This window comes from Citrus clementina, unplaced genomic scaffold (genome assembly GCF_000493195.1).
Source record: "Citrus clementina cultivar Clemenules unplaced genomic scaffold, Citrus_clementina_v1.0 scaffold_6, whole genome shotgun sequence".
NCBI lineage: Eukaryota > Viridiplantae > Streptophyta > Magnoliopsida > Sapindales > Rutaceae > Citrus > Citrus x clementina.
The window spans coordinates 22414658-22433569 of NW_006262139.1; the positions used below are offsets into that span (position 1 = coordinate 22414658).

The window sequence follows — 18912 nt, forward strand, 5'->3', positions numbered from 1 at the left end:
CTGTTTCTAATTATTGATAAGGAAATGATGTTTTGAAACTATACTTAACAGTCCAAAATATTAAGTATGTTCTTTGATCCGTCATCCATGATGTGTACAGCAGAATCATGCTTCCACTCCGTCAAAGAATTCAATTTATCATCTCTAAATCATTCTGCAAATCCAGCCACTTACGGTTGCCCAAATTCATTCATAGTACCAGAAAGCCAAAGAGTAACTCACTGGTGACAGCCATTTGTGATTGTTTTAGAAGAGGCTGGAACTGGGACACACTCAGTAAGCAATTCAATTCCATTCATTTAAACGATTCTCTCGTTGAGAATGTATTGCTAGAACTGAAAGAACCTGTCGATGCAAAACGCGCTTTGGGGTTCTTCCATTGGTCGGCTCATCATAAATCCTATCAACACAATCTTTGTTCTTACAGTGTCACTATTCACATATTAGTTCGAGCAAGACTGCTTGTTGATGCCCGTGCTTTAATCGAATCAGTTTTGGAAAAACATATTGGAGATGATTCGAGATTCTCAGTCGTGGATTCACTGCTTGATACTTATAATGTTGCGGATTCAATTCCGCTTGTGTTTGATTTGTTGGTACAGACTTATTCTAAAATGAGATTGTTTGAGGTTGCTTTTGATGTTTGTCGCTACTTAGAACAACGTGGGTTCTCTTTAAGTTTAATAAGTTTCAATACTTTGATTCATGTTGTGACAAAATCTGATAGGAATGATCTAGTGTGGCGAATTTATCAGCATATGTTAGAAAATATAAGATACCCAAATGAAGCGACAATTAGAACTTTGATTAGTGCTTTATGCAAAGGAGGGCAGTTGCAAACTTATGTGGATATGTTGGATAGGATTCATGGGAAAAGATGTTCTCCTATGGTGATTGTTAATACGAGTTTGATTTTAAGGATTATACAAGAGGAAAGAATTGAAGAGGGTATGGTGTTATTGAAGAGAATGTTACGAAAGAATATGATTCATGATACCATTGCTTACTCATTAATTGTTTATGCTAAAGTGAAAATGAGGAACTTGGAGTCAGCGTTGGTGGTGTATGAAGAAATGCTCAAGAGAGGATTTAGTGCAAATTCTTTTGTTTATACTACATTTATAGGAGCCTATTGTGAGTATGGAAAAATTGAAGAAGCAAATTGTTTGATGCAAGAAATGGAAAATGCGGGTTTGAAGCCTTATGATGAAACCTTTAACCTGCTTATTGAGGGCTGTGCAAAAGCAAAAAGGATAGAAGAAAGTTTAAGTTACTGTGAGCAAATGATGAGCAGAAAACTTCTTCCTAGTTGTTCAGCCTTCAATGAGATGATAAGAAGGTTATGCGAGTGTGGGAATGTGAAGCAAGCCAATGGGATGCTAACTCTGGCATTAGATAAAGGGTTTTCACCTAATGAGATGACATACTCTCATCTCATAGGTGGGTATGCAAAGGAAGGTGAGATTCAAGAAGTTTTGAAGCTCTATTATGAGATGGAGTACAAGTCAATCTCTCCGACACTGCCAGCTTACACATCTTTGATTAGTAGCCTTTGCCAATGTGGAAAACTAGAGGAAGCAGATAAGTATTTTAAAATCATGAAAAGTCACTCATTAGTTCCAGGTGTAGATATTTACGAGTCATTAGTCGGTATCCACCTTGAAAAGGGTAATAAAGTAAAAGCCCTTCACCTTTGTGAAGAGATGGTTTCTGAAGGATTGAAACCTAGCACTTCATACCTCTGCACTGCTAGTACCTGTAGAGGCTAGTGTTTCCCTGGTTGTTGGCCATATCTGCACATAATCTTTCTCTGGCCTGATAGCTGTCCCTCAAGATCAAGTCCACGTAATGCTCTCTTGCTTTCAGTTTTTGAAATAGACTGTATATCTTTATATCTTATCAGGCATAATTTGGTGAAAAAATGTCTTTCCACGGAAGTTCTGCTTCTGTGATTGGTTTGTTGATAGGACAGCACTATGAATTGGGGAGTTGCCTCAACAAGTGATTTTTCGTCAATCTCCTTGTCCTTGATATCTGAATCAATTCACAGTGTCTTCTACCTGTGGAAGGTAGTTACATGTTTCTTCAAAAACCATCTGCTAAGCTCATGCTTATATTTCTATCCTTTTTAATCTTACTTGGGTTGCTTTTACCATTAGTCAAACCTTCTGTTTAAGCTCTAGCTTCAATTTGAAAATTGCTAAAACAATTTTGCTAATTTGATATTGAAAGTCTTGATAGGCATTTATGTGGTTCAAGATAAGTATGATAAACATATTTTCGGCTCCAGAACTCATGATTTCTGTGTTGATTGTAAACAAGTATATATAATTTTACAGATATCTCCACCCTCAAGCACTGTGAGTGATATAACAGCTTAAAAGATAATACTGAAAAATGACTGATATAATCACCAGTTAGTCTATATATATATATATATATGGATGAAAAAGAGTATATATGTGTGCATTTATGTTGATGTTGTGTACAATATACTCAACAGACAATAAGAACGAAGATGGCAGAGTATATAATTGACTCCCAAACCTATATCTTTTAGAAAACACACTCGTGAATTATACATAAGATTTATATTTTTATGATAAGGTTTTATAATGAGAGATGATTAAGATCTGTTATTGTAAGAATAATATTAGAATATCTTCTGAAATTAACATTGAAAAGAAATTGGTATGGCTAAATTGATGATATTAAACAGAGGCACCTGCTCTGCATGGTTGACCCCGTGTTGCAAGTTTTTGCTCATGATTTTGCCAGATATTGCACTAGAAATTGTCCTCAGTGAGAGTCTGATACTCCTTTCATTTGATTTTGAAGACCACACGGTAGACTATAGGCCAACACGTGAGCACAAAAGGGAATATGTCTTGCTCAGAATCAAGGTAACAGGTGTGAAATATTTTGGCAGCTTCTGGCTTGGAATCTATTCCTCTTGCTTGTTAGGCAGGCTTCGGAATCATTTCCTCATATGAGTGGGTTTTATTAATACTATTATTTTTTCTTAAAAAATATAAATCTAGTTTAGGCATTTGATTCCCTATTGATGATGATGAAGAATAGAAAGTAATGAACTGAAATGACTGTGAATTTATAATAGAAGTAAGTTTCCATCAGCAAAAATTGTGGGTTCTTGATTTCAGTTTTAGCATATTAGTAGTGCAAAAGATGCTTCTGGTTTTTAGAATGGAGTTTATGACAACTACCTGATTATTTTAAAGCCATATGGATATTGACCCAATTAATTAAGGCACAAAGGTGACCTGTCAACACCTGGGCAAACTCTAATAAAAGAAAGTAATAATAATGAAAACAAGAAGAGACTACATATATAATAGGTATTGTAGTAGCAATAGCATAGCCAAATGATACATTAGATTCCAATCCACAACAAAAGGAATAATCATAAGCCAGTGATTTTGGCACCCAATTCAGCATTTATTACTCGCTCGCTTTCTATAAATAACTACAGAAAAACTGGACAAGATCTCTCATCAACAAATTAATTAAGATCGCTAATCCTGGTTTCAATGGCAATCTCTGCAACCACCCATAGCTATTGCAATTCAGTCCTCCACAATTATCCAATCAGTGATTTTAAAACCCTCTCTAAGATCCGAGTTCTCCGCTTGAAAGAGTTCCCCATGAAAATTAAAGCCAGTTATGCTGCACATTCGGCTTTGGTGCAACCGCTCCAGGCTGAAGTAATTGTCAAGCAGGTAATCATACCTCCACTACCCATTTTCCAGTTTGAAGAATACATGACCAGCAAGGCGAAACGTGTGAACAAAGCATTAGATGAGACAGTGCAGTTGCGACATCCAGCAAAGATACATGAGGCCATGAGATACTCTCTTCTTGCGGGAGGCAAGCGCGTTCGTCCTGTTTTGTGTATTGCTTCGTGTGAATTAGTAGGAGGAGATGAGTCTTCGGCAATGCCAGTGGCTTGTGCATTGGAGATGATTCATACCATGTCCCTTGTCCACGATGATCTCCCTTGCATGGACAATGATGATTTCAGACGAGGAAAGCCAACAAATCATAAAGTTTTTGGTGAAGATACCGCAATCCTTGCAGGTGATGCTCTCCTCTCCCTTGCCTTTGAACATGTAGCAGCCAAGAGCACTGAAATTTCACCTGACCGTGTAGTTCGAGCCATTGCTGAGCTAGGTTCAGCTGTTGGCTCCGAAGGGCTTGTAGCAGGAGAAATTATGGACATTGATTCCGAAGGGAAAGATGTGAGTTTGAATGAATTGGAAAATATTCATGTGCACAAAACAGCAAAGCTTTTAGAGGCTGCTGTTGTTTGTGGAGTGATAATCGGAGGAGGAAATATGATTGAAGTAGAAAGAGTTAGAAAATATGCAAGGTGTATTGGGTTGTTATTTCAAGTAGTGGACGATATCTTGGATGTGACTAAGTCATCAAAGGAGTTAGGAAAGACAGCAGGAAAAGATCTGGTGAGTGATAAGGCCACATATCCAAAGCTGATGGGTATTGAAAATGCCAGGAAATTTGCAGGTGATTTGTTGGCTCAAGCCACAGAAGAGCTTGCTTATTTTGAAGTTGCAAGGGCCGCCCCCTTGTACCATCTGGCTTACTACATTGCGAGCAGACAACATTAACTGCTAGCAAGTGGTTTTGTTGGCTTTTGTCCGCTTATCTGTTTGTTATATATATATAGATGCCGGAGTGACTATGGAAAGATGTGTCCTTACATTTGCAATATACATGCCATAACTTTTATTCGTGTTCGGGGATGAAGTTTCTGTCCATTTACTTACAAGTGTATGTAGTGCTGTCTAAAAGCTTAAGAAGTGTATTATTAAGAATGTATATCAATTAATTTTCAGGGGATGTCCCTCTGTGTTTATAATTGTTATCTAGACACTCATAATTGTTATTATTTAACACCTCAACAACTGATAATTCTCAAAGATTGGTTGGCCATATAAAAAGGAAATGATATTTTATTCAAACCTTATCAAGGACACCCTCTTGCAAGTTATTGGCCACCTTAAAATAAGTTACTTATGGTGCGTTTGAGATTAAGATTAAGCAGCTATTGTTTAAAAGTTACTATACTAAAATGTTTGGTAAACATTAACTGTTGTACCTTGAAAGTTATATTAATATGATTTTTTACTTATATGATAGAAATTTTATTATATTTTTAATAATTTTATCAAAATTATTATTTAAAATTTATATTTACTATACGCATGATATCATCTTGGCTCCAAGGCAATTATCATTCACCTCCTTTCAATGATGAAGAAAAAGGATTATCACCAATAGCATAAGTCACTGACAGAAGATGTGAATTCTTGCACTATACTCTATCCTCCTCTGATCTCTCTATTGTAACCAGCACACCAAAAACGATCATCAGCACAACCTCAAATCTCTGTTTGTTTTAGTCTGGAGCTGTGCCTGCAAAATAAAGCTCAGACAGTGAGAATATTGTTAAAAAATTTCTTCTGGAAATTAACAAGTGGGAAGAGATATTTGTAAGCTACATTTATATATACACATGATCATTTATTGCAAGCTATTAATCTGTCGCGCAGCAGTTGAAACAAGGAATATCTGTTTATCAGGATTCTGATTGAATTTAAAAATAATGAAAATCAAACAAGACAATGGCTGGAGTTGAATATTTTTTTGCAACTTCCGGCTCAGAATCTAATCCTCTTGCTAACCCAGGTAGGCTTTAGCATCACTTGCTCATTTGGGAGATTTTTTTTTTTTTTTTCTCCCTAATATGTAAATCTAGCAGGACTTCCTCACTTGATGATAAAGTTAATAGTTCATTGAAAACAACGAACTGAGTTGCGAATGAACGGCTGATCCATCATAGAAGCATGGTTACCTTCAGAGTGCTTGAAGCATATTATCAGGTGCTCATTTTCTAAGCCAAATTTGATGTTGACCCATTTAACTAAGAAACAAAAGGAATGTACATGATAGTTACTGTACTAGAAACAATAACATGATCTCCCAAAACAGCACCTATCAATCCATCGCTTTCTATAAATAACTAAACAGAAACTAGCCAGCCACTCTCATCAACAGATTATTAAGTTTACCAAAACCATTCTCAATGGATGTTATCTCTGCAACCATTCATAGCTATGGCAATTCAGTCCTCCACAGAAATCCAATCAATTATTTTAAAAACGAACGTGAGATCCCATTTCCTCACTTGAATCTTTCCCCCATAGAAAATAAAGTCAGTTATGCTGCACACTCAGGCCTCAGCTTTGGTGCCAACATTCCAGGACGAAGAAATCATTAAGCCTGCGTTTGTTTTTTTACCCCTAATATTGCATCAGTTGCGTGTGTGTCTTTTACCCCTGACATCACAATGAAAGCTTTGCTCAGTGTACAGATATGTCCTAGTAACTATGTCAAAACAGACAAGCATTAGCTTGGCTTTGTATCTGTTTTGGTTGAATTTTCAAGACTGAATTCAAAAAATATCCACTCATTGGTTCAAAGCACTTTTATTTTACCATCTTTTGTGAAATTTCTATTCTACCGTTTTCAGTCATAACGCCTGTTGAAAAAGACAGCAATTGGTATTTGGTGGTGGAACGTATTTGGAAAAAAATAAAAAAATAAATGCCTTTAATATACAAAAATAAATCATTTAAGTATACAGTCAACGTAGAACGTTATTAAGTCGATAGTATCCGCTAGTCTATCGGTCCTTGAAGATGTAAGTAAAATTCTTACATTGTATTATTATATTTTTCGAATTGTCTATATTATATCGTTAAATCAGTTTCTACAGTAATATTTATACAAAGTGCTTGTGTTATATCATATTTTACAAACAAATGAAAAATAGAAAGGAATATTCAAAGGTCAATTTTGAGCGAAAGTAGGGATTATCACACAGCAATTCCTATTATTTCCTGTAAAATTAAATAAACCAGAAGTTTTTCAAAATTTTACACTGCAGTCCTTTCTGTTAAAATTTTTCACACAAGTCAGTTGATTGACGTTCACCAATTACATCTTAGGTATTTGAGAGGGCAAAATGGTAGCGCCATTTTTCACCCTCTTTTCTCTCTTTAAATCTCACTGAGTAATGAATGATGATGTATTTCTCACATTTTGGGTGCCCAACCTTTCTTCAAATTCAAATGGAGACCCTCCAATTTTCATAAATACTAAGCAATTATACAATCCGATCAAATTTCTTAATTGTAATGAACCAAAATCATTATATTGTGTGAGTCTATAAAAAAAGGAAGAAAATTTATTTTATTGTTAAAGATGAAATAACAATCAAAATTTGTGTTTTCTGAACTTTTCAACATTTAACGGTAATTTCAAGGTAAAAAGAAGAAGAAGAATTGAAGGATTAAATTCGTCATTTCAAAAAATCCGTTAAGGGGATTTTAACGGTTAATGTAGGTCAAGGGCCTATCTGTAAAAGAGTTGAACAAGCGAGGTTTATGAGCTAAAACATTCAAAATCAATGGCGTATTTGATTTGGCATAAAACAACAGGGACTTCAGAGTGACAATCCGAAAAAAATAATAATAATAAAGAAAGATATCATTGTATTTTCTATACATAATGTAGAAAAGAAAAACCGGCCGCCTGGCCGCCCCATTCCAGCCATTCTCATCAACAAAATTAAGATCTATACTATGGCAGTCTCTGCAACAATTCCTAGCTATGGCAATTCAACCCTCTTCAGGAATCCTATCAATGATTTCAAAAAATCACCCTACAGGGCTCCAATATTCCGCTTTAAACTATTTCCGAAGAAAATCAAAGCCAGGCATGCTCAAAACTCAGTATTCGAGTCAACAGACATACCTCTACCTACTTTCCCGTTCGAAGAATACATGATCAGGAAGGCAGAACAAGTCAACAAAGCATTAGATGAGGCAGTGGTGTTGCAACCTCCGGTAAAGATACACAAGGCTATGAGATACTCTCTTCTTGCTGGAGGCAAGCGTGTGCGTCCTCTTTTATGTATTGCGTCGTGTGAATTAGTGGGGGGAGATGAATCATGGGCCATGCCAGCGGCTTGCGCGTTAGAGATGATTCATACGATGTCCCTGATTCACGATGATCTCCCTTTCTTGGACAACGATGAGCGGAGACGGTCAAAGCCTGCGAGTCATGAAGTATTCGGTGAGTCAACCGCAATCCTTGCAGGGGATGCTCTGCTTTCCCTCGCCTTGGAACATGTAGCAGTTAATATCGCTGGTGTTTCCCCTGACCGTGTGGTTCGAGCCATTGCTGAGATGTGCTCAGCCATTGGCGTAGAAGGGCTAGTGGGGGGAGAATTTGTTGACATTGCTAGTGAAGGGAAAGATGTGAGCTTGAAGGAATTGGAGTACATCCATGTGCACAAAACGGCAAAGCTTTTGGAGGCGGCTGTTGTTTGCGGAGCTGTAATCGGAGGAGGAAATGCGATTGAAGTCGAAAGAGTTCGAAACTATGCAAGGTGTATTGGGTTGTTGTTTCAAGTTGTGGATGATATTCTGGATGTGACAAAGTCATCGGAGGAACTGGGGAAGACAGCTGGGAAAGATTTGGCTAGTGGTAAGGCCACATATCCGAAGCTAATGGGTATTGAAAATGCCAAGAGTTTTGCAGGCGAGCTGCTGGGGCAAGCCATTGAAGAACTTGCTTATTTTGAAGCGTCAAAGGCGGCCCCTTTGTACTTTCTAGCAAACTATATTGCCAGTAGACAAAATTAATTCATGAACTCAATCAGAATTTGTAGCTTCATTTGTTTTGTTTAATTAAAAGATACAGGAGAGTGACTATGGTGTTTGGTTGGTCAGAGTGTCCTTACACATATGCAATTTGATATTAAAGTCATAATTATGAAATTCTAAGAAAATTTGTATCACCAGATTATTACCCAATTTTCCTTTTCTGCTGTGAATTTCCTATAAAAAGCAAAATTCAATGCATAAAATGAGAAATGGTCCGCGATGAGCAATGAGGAAGTCAATTAATGAGTATTATGATATCATTATGAGGAAGTCAAGGAGATTCATGCCGACAGCTGTGCTCACTGCTCATGGATCTTTGAACTGGAGACAATGGACAGTGTCAGGATTTGGGAAATAGCCATTTACCCCCTCCATTTTGGGGATTTTCTCACCTTCTCTTCTTATTTTTTATTTGAAAATATCGATATACTGCGACAAAAATTTCATTAGAAAATTTTTTTTTTTAACTTCTATTCTTCCGTCCAGGGTTGGCCCAGAAAAAAAAAAAGAGGCCTGGATTCAGGATCAGCAGGCCCTGCCCGGCATGCGAGAGGGCCGACTTTGCAAAACGCCTGGCCCAGTGTTTCAAACTAAAAATTAATTCTTTTCGCAGAAATTACATGATATACCCCCATTTTTGTTATGTTAATTATAAGAGTAATGATACACGTTTCAACATTGAAAAAAAAAAAAATCGCGAATTACGTACTTCTTAATTTACAATAATGATAAGAATATTTCAAATTTAACTCGAATCCTAATGTTATGTATCACTTATAATTTATTTACATAATTTATTTGAACACATTATTGATAGTGCAATGATGTTTTCAAATTTTAATTATGATGGGAGTAAATTAAAGTATACCGTAACTTGAGGGGATAAAGTGAAATTTTGCAAAATTAATTAATAAAATTATTTGTTATTCATTGTCTCGCTATTTTTCATTGTTAATAAAACAAAATTTTTCATTGCGATGGACAAAATTAATTAATAATTAATAAAACAAAAACCAAAAAACCACTAAGCACTTTTCATTGTTCCATCGCAATTTTGCCTATAGTGAGCATTTGTTGCTTTCTTTTGAGTTGAAGAACTTCTTTCACGTTAAAAATAAAATAAATTAAAATAAAATAAATGAGATCCAGGCCAACATTAATTTCTAGAAGAGACAACCGTCTCTTAAAAGGCAAATGCTAAGTTACAATTATTGTAACTTACACCTTTAATGTAAACCACACAAATTATGAGTCTTATAATTTTATGTGGTTCACATAAAAGGTGTAAATTACAATGATTGTAACGTACATGTTTCTCTCTTACAAATATCACGTGGGTTTTGTTATAAGTAGTTAATTATTAAATTGTATAAAAGTGGGTCCGATATAAAAAGTACGAACTTAGTTTGTTTTTGACTTGTCTCCCTTTTCCTACCCGCCACCGGCACCTTCATAATGGGAGTAGAAAGCATTTAAAGTGATAGTGGACCTTGAGTCCTTGAGTAGTTTCTAGTTTCTATCAATAGAAAAATGCTACACTAGGATTTTTTGCGCATTAACAATAAGCTAAAATTGGGATTTAAGTTGACATTAATTTCAATAAGAGACATCATTGAGATCATGTTTTACAAAAGTCTCTCGAAAATATCATATATTTAATTATAAGTTAGTTAATTATTAGTTCACATAGTAACAGGGTTCTCGAGAATTTTTTATTATAATATATTATTTTACAAATTTATTAAATTATTAATTTAGCACCTTGCCCCAAATCAAATCGAAACTAACTAATCAAATCTATTGTGAAATCAAAGTTATTAATTTATAAATTTGTTGAGATTTAACTGTAAATTAGTTCTGTCTACTAACAATATATTTAGCTAAATGGTACAATGGGGCAGCCTTTGAAACTTCAAAATAAGCAAGCTCTTTAGTGGCTTGAGAGAATAACTCGTCTGCAAATTTCTTCGCATTCTCAATACCCATCAGCTTTGGATACGTGGCCTTATCACTCAGCAAATCTTTTCCTGCTGTCTTCCCTAACACTGTAGATGACTTAGTCACATCTAAAATATCATCCACCACTTGAAATAATAATCCTATACACCTTGCATAATTTCTAACTCTTTCTATTTCAATCACATTTCCTCCTCCGATTATCACTCCGCAAACAACAGATGCCTCTAAAAGCTTCGCGGTTTTGTGCACATGAATGTACTCCAATTCACTCAAACTCACATCCTTTCCTTCACTGTCAAGGTCAGTAACTTGTCCTTTCAGGAGCCCTTCTGCTCCAAGTGCGGAACCCAGCTCCGTAATGGCTCGAACCACGCGGTCAGTTGACACACCAACGGTCTTGGCTGCTACATGTTCAAATGCAAGGGCAAGAAGAGCATCACCTGCAAGAATTGCGGTTCGTTCACCAAAGACTTTGTGATTTGTAGGCTTTCCTCGTCTAAGATCATCGTTGTCCAGTGCAGGGAGATCATCATGAATGAGGGACATCGTGTGAGTCATCTCTAGTGCACAAGCCATTGGCATCACCAAGGACTCATCTCCTCCTACTAATTCGCATGAAGCAATGCATAGAACAGGACGGATACGCTTGCCTCCAGCAAGAAGAGAGTATCTCATGGCCTCGTGTATTTTTTCTGGATGTTGCATGGGCAATGCCTCATCTAATGCTTTGTCCACTTTTCTCGACTTGCTGGTCATGTATTCTTCAAACTGGAAAGTTGGTAGAGCTATCTTTACCGGCTTGATGTTCATGATCGATTCTGCACCCTGGGATGGTTTTACCGAAGCTAAGTTTTCAGCGTGGCAGGCGTTATTTTTCATGGGAAAGGGTTTCAAGTTCGGAAATGGGATCATAAAGGGCATTTTGAAATAATTGAGTGGGGAGTTCTTGAGGAGAGCTGAATGGGTACAGCTAGGAATTGTTGCTGAGAAGGCCATGGAAACAAGATTTTGTGATCTTAATTTTCTTGATGAGAATGGCGCCCCTTCATATTTATAGAAAGCAAGGGAACTGATACTTGTACAATAAATTGTACAATTAATGTTTTTAACAAAAATCACGGCTCGAAAAATAGCAATGGATAAGTACTGCGTTGTTGGGTGCCAAAAGTTGACTTATCATTTAAAACCTTGATAAATAAGTACATCTACCTTGATTTGGTCATATTAGTCTTATTGATTAATAGTTGTGTTAAATTGATAGCAATAATAACATCATTGTAAACCTTTAAAAAATTAAAAATAAGATCCTTCTAAGATTTGCCGAATGAGCAATGACTCTCCTTATTGTTAGGAGGATTCCTTGTTGCAGCTGTATTTTATAAATGAAAGCAATGTTAGTAACTTCAAAATCTAAATCTCAATTTGAGTCATAAATCTTAATGTAGCATTCATTCATTCAATGGTGATTTAGTAATTTTAGAAACTATAAAATCCATCATTTAACAAATGAGTAAAATGTAGTTGACAAATGTTCATTTAATCCTTATATTCTGGACAAAATATATGTTTAGTTCCTATATTTTAAAAGTACCTCAAAACACCCAGTGTTAAATATGTTACACTTATACCTTAGTTTTTCTTAAGTTTTACAATAATACAATTGCAACAACATTTTTTAAGGACATTTTATTAATTTATCCATAAAAAACTAATTAAGTAATACTTAATTAAATTATCCAATAATTATTTATTAGCAAATTAACCAATAATTATCAATTTTTTTAAAGGTAAAGGGGGGGTGGGCAAGTCTAAATACATATTTTACCCCCTTACCACCCCCAAGAATTGAACATGTGTTCTGATAGAGGCTACAACTGCACTGCAATTAACCCGACCACACCCTTAGGGGCCAATAATTATTAGTTTGAAAGAACTAGTATTTTTCATATCCTCCAAACAATCTTGTCAATAATTATTTATAAATAAATTAAAACCAGCCAACTTGAAGCAATATTCAATACCGTTGCAATAATAGTGCTGATAATTATTTATAAAAAAACAGTTTAGCAAAATAATCCTAAAAGTGACAAAAAAAATTTTACATTTATTTTTATTTTACTTTCAGAGTTAATTTGTTAATTAAATTTTTTATACATAAGTTAATTAATGTCCCTAAAAATATCATTGCAAGGATATTATTAGAAAACTTAAGAAAAAGTATACTCAACCGTTAACATATTTAACATTAGAAGTGTCTTAAGGTGCTTTTAAAAATATAATAATTAAATAAGTATTTAATCCAAAATATAAGAACTAAATAAGAATTTATTTGGAACATAACATTGTGATTCAAATGTTGAGATTCTTAATATTATTATTTATAAATTAACTAATTAATGTGAAGCCATAATAAAAGCTATTTTTTTAATACATCAAAACATGTAAACAACCCTATTTATTTTGATTAAAAGAGAATAACACACAATATAGTAGAGCTGGCAAAATTTGATATGATCGAATTACTTGACATAAACACAACACGGATAAATAGGTATGAATGATCAAATTTCACTTAATTATTAAATGGGCCGGTTCGAGTCCGACACGATTTTTTCTCTTGTCAGATTAGGGTTAAAGTTTTTTATTCATTTACCTGATGACTCATTTCCCGTGTCAGATTAGGTTTAAAACTGTGTGGTTTTAAAATTTTCCCAAACTTTTTCGCACTTTAAAATTCCGAACCAGAAGACTATTATAATTTTTTTTTTTTTTCGTGTCGGGCTAGAGTTTCAATATTTTAACATGACTATTGAATAGATTGAGTTTGAGATCACTTAAATTTGACACGATATGAACACGACTAGATGGCTCGTTTTGCTAGCTCTACGTTATAATATTATACAACAATGAAGACATTTCATGTGAAAACATATTTTAAATACAAAACACACATTTTACGGCAATAATTTCAAGACATTTCACATGAAATTATATTTTACAAAAGCGTCATACAAGAAGCAACATCAAAAATATTTTTTTTATAAAAGATTCTAGACACGCACACATGTACATTATGAATCTAACTTTAAATTAATTAATTATTAATTTATATAGTAATTGACCTATATAGAAAAGTTGTGGATGTTGAAAACAGCCTTTAAATTGAATAAGTAAAAGTATTTAGTTGATTTTTTTCCTGCAGTATGGTGCTAATTTTGTATTACTATTTAATTGTATCATTTTCTTTTTCTCTACAGTAGGTTTAATTCAAAAAATTATTTTTTCTTAAAAAATATAATAAAAACCTCAATAAATTAATAATCTCGATCAAATAATTTTTTTTCATTTCTAACATGGAGCCAACATGCTAAATTAATACTTCAATAAATTTATAAGATAATATATTGTATAAAATCCTTGTAACTTCATATAAGACCCAATTACTACTTATTTACTAATATGCATATAAATGTATAAAAATAATAGATACTAACAAGTCAATAATACAAAGATAATCAATATTTATGTGCTAGGTATATAGAAACAATCAATTTCTAACATGAAAATAATATAAAGATCGATGAAATACTGGCTAAAAGGTTGAAGAAATCACTTGTTGCAAGGGATGTGATCGAATGGCCCACACTAGATCAAGCTCCTGTGTTGTTAACATCACATATATTTGATTCGTTGGGGTGAGCTAGTTTTTATTTGACTCCTTCACATATATAAAGATAATTAACATTTACGTGTTTCGTGTAAATATTATAGAGATGGGTGAGCTATTTTCGTTGTAAATATTTGTTTACAAAATACTAAAATATATGTTTACGAAATTGGAAACAGGGTCCCGAACATTATAAAGTCTGGAATTCTTGGAAGGAGAAATATTTCATATCGAAATAGTCAATATTTACAAGCCTATAATGTAGAGATAGTCAATATGCACATGCCATTGATATATGGATGGTATTTACATATCACTAACATAAAAACAGTAAGTATTTAGTAACACGTTAGTAATATAGAGCTGTAGTCATTAGTCAATGTTTGCATACCAGTAATCTAAAAATAGTCAATTTATTTGTGTTGGCATTTTGTGGAATCGTCGCCAATACATCTTTCGTATTGAACGATTTAATATCAATGTTGTGTATGGGTTATATCTTTTGACGTACAATAAAGATTCAGTGCTGAGCTGAGTTTTTGCCGAGCACTAAATCAATAATTGTTAGGTAAGAGAAATAAAAAAAATAAAAACTCAAAATAAATCTTTATCATTGATTCAGTGTTCAGCTAAAAAAAAAATGTTATCTCGAGCTTTTATATCCAATAACAATAATACAATATCTAAAGATATAACCTTCTATTTATTATTTATGGATTAGAAGAGGATCATATTTCATTATTTTTGTCAAATCTTACTCATAACCTACTATTAAGGTAGCGTTTACTTTTTATAAATATTTTCAGATAAATAATTCCTCCAAGTATAAATATCACAACTCAAATCCATATCCGAAAGACAATCTACAGTAAAATTGCCCTCTCCGAATATATGGGAGCATCAAAATTAATTAGAAGTACCAAATCGCCTTAAGCGATTCATCCGACGAACATGTAGAGAGCGAGACGGCTGAAATTTAGAACTAATTAAATGCAAGCAACAGCAGCTATTAAATCACTTCAACCAAGATATAAGGGAATCATTTATCATCGGCCACTTCCAAAGCCTGATAATAGCAAATTACATATTGTATTTGTAAAATTACCAAAAGTACGTGTTCTATTAATATTTTTAATTTGTTAATTGTATGTTTATTACATCATCAATGCCATATTGAATAAATAACATATAAATATTTTGAATATTTAAAAAATCTTGGTCATTTGATTTAAATATGAAACTTTATAATATAGTTCGGAGAGGTGGCAGTGGAGCTAAAATCATCGTCGTTCGGTGGTGGCACGGAAAGTCGTTTTACATTGCTGACACCGACGATGGTTGCCGAAGGGAACGTTGACTCCGGCAGTGACTGTGCCTAATTTCGAATTGATTTAAAGTTTCAAAGTATTAAATTAATTAATTATTATTAATCAAATTATTTGAAATATTTATTAATTTGTCTATCAGTTGCAAATATTGTTGTAAGGGTATTTTTGAAAATATATGTTTCCATAATCGGAATTCTGGTATTACATATTATAAAAATTTAGGGTCCGGTTGGTATTGTCTTTTAAATGATGGTTTTTTATTTTATTTTATTTTATTTTGTGGATAAAGAATTAATTGTTGTCAATAAAAATTAGTTTGTCTAGAGATTAAAATCTAAAAACGACCATAATAAAAAGATTTTTGGTGGCTTGTCTCATAGAATTTTATGTAATCAAGACTTATTATTAAAGCTATACTTAGATTAAAAATGAGACGTGAATTGGAGGACAATATTGTTATAATAACATTAGAAAAGTAATGTGGTCCCTATTTTAAGACTTTGTGATGACTAATAAAATAAGTAATTTTTGGTTGGTCGATAAAATAAGATAGAAATTATAAAAAATTTGGTGTTTGATAAATTGTGCTATTGTTAATGGTTTAAAAAATAAATAAATATATAAATATATATATAATAAATTTTATTATAAAAATATTATTTTGTTATATAATGAATAAAACAGACGTAAATTTAAATTATATTTGTTAAAAAATTTCAATTCCAATTTCATGCTAAATGGGCCGTAAGCTTTAACTTTTCAAAGACTTTTATAATCAGTGGTCCCACCACACATTACTTCTTGGAGAATGAAAATTAATCGTTTCCAGCAATCAGTATAAAGAAAAGTAAAAATAGAAGGGGCCTTTAAGTTACAATAATTATAATATATATTTTTTATTTGAACCATATAAAATTATAGGATTTATAATTTATGTGGTTCACATGAGAGATGTATGTTATAATTATTGTAATTTAATATTTGTCAAAATGGAAATGATTCATTTACTTTCCACTTGCTAAAAAATATCAAAAAAGTTTGGAATATTTTTTTTTTTGAAAGACGTAAAATGACCGACCAAAAATATTACCAAATGGATGGCCACTATCACCATCACTACCGTCGTTGTCGTTGTCATTATTATTATTATTATGATTAGGATTATATTACAGTATAATTGTGGTACTGTGTCATAATTACATTCAGCCGTTGGATGCACTTAAATTAATAAGGTCCATTGATATTTAATGACTGAATATAACTATAGTACGGTACCACAGTTACACCACAGATTTCCCCTTATGATTAACGACGATTACATCTACAAATAGTGTTGACGGTAAATTGGAAATCAGAAAATGCAGACTTGTCCAACGTGTCGATTTCTCGGTCAACAAGTTCCTGACATGTCATTTCTCAACATCAGCTAGGCATGTATGTCATCCTATACATGGCATTTGATGCAGTAAGTGAAACACATGATTTGTCACGTGTGTCACTTAAACACATAAGGCTTATGCAACATGCTCAATTGCCGCTCTGGAAATTAAAGCTTGTACGCGTGGGACACGTAGACTTAAGCTATTCAGAATGGCGGTTATGGCTGTTGAAGAAGGCGAGAAAGTTCTGGGTTTTGTAAGAAATCCAGAAACGGGTGTTGACACAGTCTAGGGATGTTTCTAAATCCATATATGATTATGTATAAAGTCTGAGAGTTTGCTCATTCGATTCTTTTACAGTTCCTTAATAACATTGTGCCTTGTATTCTCACCAATTAGTGAAATCTATCATCTCTTCTCTCTTCATAGTGGATATACGTGGGCTAGTTGGAAGCCGAACCAATATAATCTTTTTTTGTTGCTTCTTTGATTCCTGTTACTTCTTTGAGTTTAAGATTGACAAATTAGATTCTGATTTTGAAGGTTTAAGCTTAAGTTTGGATCTTGGGGTGACTTGAAATCAACATCTTGCTGGATCAAGCACAACAGATATATTATGATTTGATTTGATTTTTTTTTTTTTTTTTTTTTGGATAAGATTGAAGGTGTGAATTCATACATTTGTAGCATAAAAACTGATGAAGAATCCTAAAGTGACAATATGGTGAGAAAAATAATCTTAAAATAGTGTAGTGCTGTAGTGTTAATTGAAAAATAATAATATTAATTTTTTAATTAACACTGTAACGCCATATAATTTTTACAATTGCTTTATGGCCGTTGTATTAAATTCTTCTTCTTTCAAATATCAATACTCTTGCAGCAAAACCTAAAAAATTTGTCGAATAGTAGGTAGCTCAAAAATACTTTCACAATTATTGGGAGATTATCTACTTCATGCAAGGAAAATTACGATTAGGGGCTTGAAGTCATGCCCTCCGTTGGGCTAATGGATTTAATTATATGTATATAATTGAGGAACCAGATTGCCTCTTGTTATTTATTTATTGTGAAAATTACAGATTTTTCCCTCAAATATAAATTAGAAAAACTTACAATTCCCTTCAAATCTAAAAATGCTATAATTAATTCCTTTTCACTAACAATTTAAGTTATTTTATACTAAAAAGTCTATATTGCCCCTAATCAATTTAAGTTATTTTTAAAAATCATAAAAATAAAATATTATGTATGCATTATGACTATTATATTTTATAAGTTGAGTTAATTAACTAATTTAAGAATTTTTTTTATTTTCTAGACTTAAAATCTAAAACAACAGGACAATGCAGTATTTGAAGGTTCACTGAAGCTTACTTTATATGCTAGTAATGACAAAATCAATTGTCTTATGTAAGAAATAAAATTAATATACAATCCATCACGTGATGAAAATTGAATGAATGAAATTGTCTTATTATGAAAAAAAAAACTTTAAAAGAAAATCCAATATACAAATAGTTTATATTTGTATCAAAATTTTAAATTAAAAAATATAAATTAAGTAATCAACTTATCTTATCAAGGATAATATTATCATATCACACATATATATATATATTGATGGATTTTGATTTGCAGCAATATGAACTTTTTATTATAAAAGAACTTAAATTGTTAGCATAAGGTAAGTTTTATGAATTTAAAAGGATGAATATCACAATGTATTTGAGTTTGGGCACGAGAGTGTTTCTATTCTATTTATATTTGGCGAATCCATAATTTTCTCTTTATTTATTTTGCTGTCTCTT

The 18912-nt window shown here is 33.0% G+C and overlaps 4 protein-coding genes across 4 annotated transcripts; 3 read left to right on the plus strand and 1 right to left on the minus strand.

Moving 5' to 3' along the window:
• Positions 1–93: 93 nt before the first annotated feature.
• Positions 94–1929, plus strand: LOC18038566 (pentatricopeptide repeat-containing protein At1g66345, mitochondrial). Its single transcript, XM_024182310.1, has one exon. The coding sequence runs from the start codon at positions 108–110 to the stop codon at positions 1767–1769; it is 1662 nt and encodes a 553-aa protein (XP_024038078.1). The 5' UTR covers positions 94–107; the 3' UTR covers positions 1770–1929.
• Positions 1930–3449: 1520 nt separating this feature from the next.
• Positions 3450–4671, plus strand: LOC18038657 (geranylgeranyl pyrophosphate synthase 7, chloroplastic). Its single transcript, XM_006430549.2, has one exon. It carries the CDS (start codon positions 3549–3551, stop codon positions 4641–4643), a length of 1095 nt encoding a protein of 364 aa, XP_006430612.1. The 5' UTR covers positions 3450–3548; the 3' UTR covers positions 4644–4671.
• A 2919-nt stretch (positions 4672–7590) lies between these two features.
• Positions 7591–8906, plus strand: LOC18039077 (geranylgeranyl pyrophosphate synthase 7, chloroplastic). Its single transcript, XM_006430550.2, has one exon. It carries the CDS (start codon positions 7683–7685, stop codon positions 8745–8747), a length of 1065 nt encoding a protein of 354 aa, XP_006430613.1. The 5' UTR covers positions 7591–7682; the 3' UTR covers positions 8748–8906.
• A 1557-nt stretch (positions 8907–10463) lies between these two features.
• Positions 10464–11781, minus strand: LOC18039078 (geranylgeranyl pyrophosphate synthase 7, chloroplastic). The gene has a single exon (XM_006430551.2). It carries the CDS (start codon positions 11721–11723, stop codon positions 10620–10622), a length of 1104 nt encoding a protein of 367 aa, XP_006430614.1. The 5' UTR covers positions 11724–11781; the 3' UTR covers positions 10464–10619.
• Positions 11782–18912: the final 7131 nt, after the last annotated feature.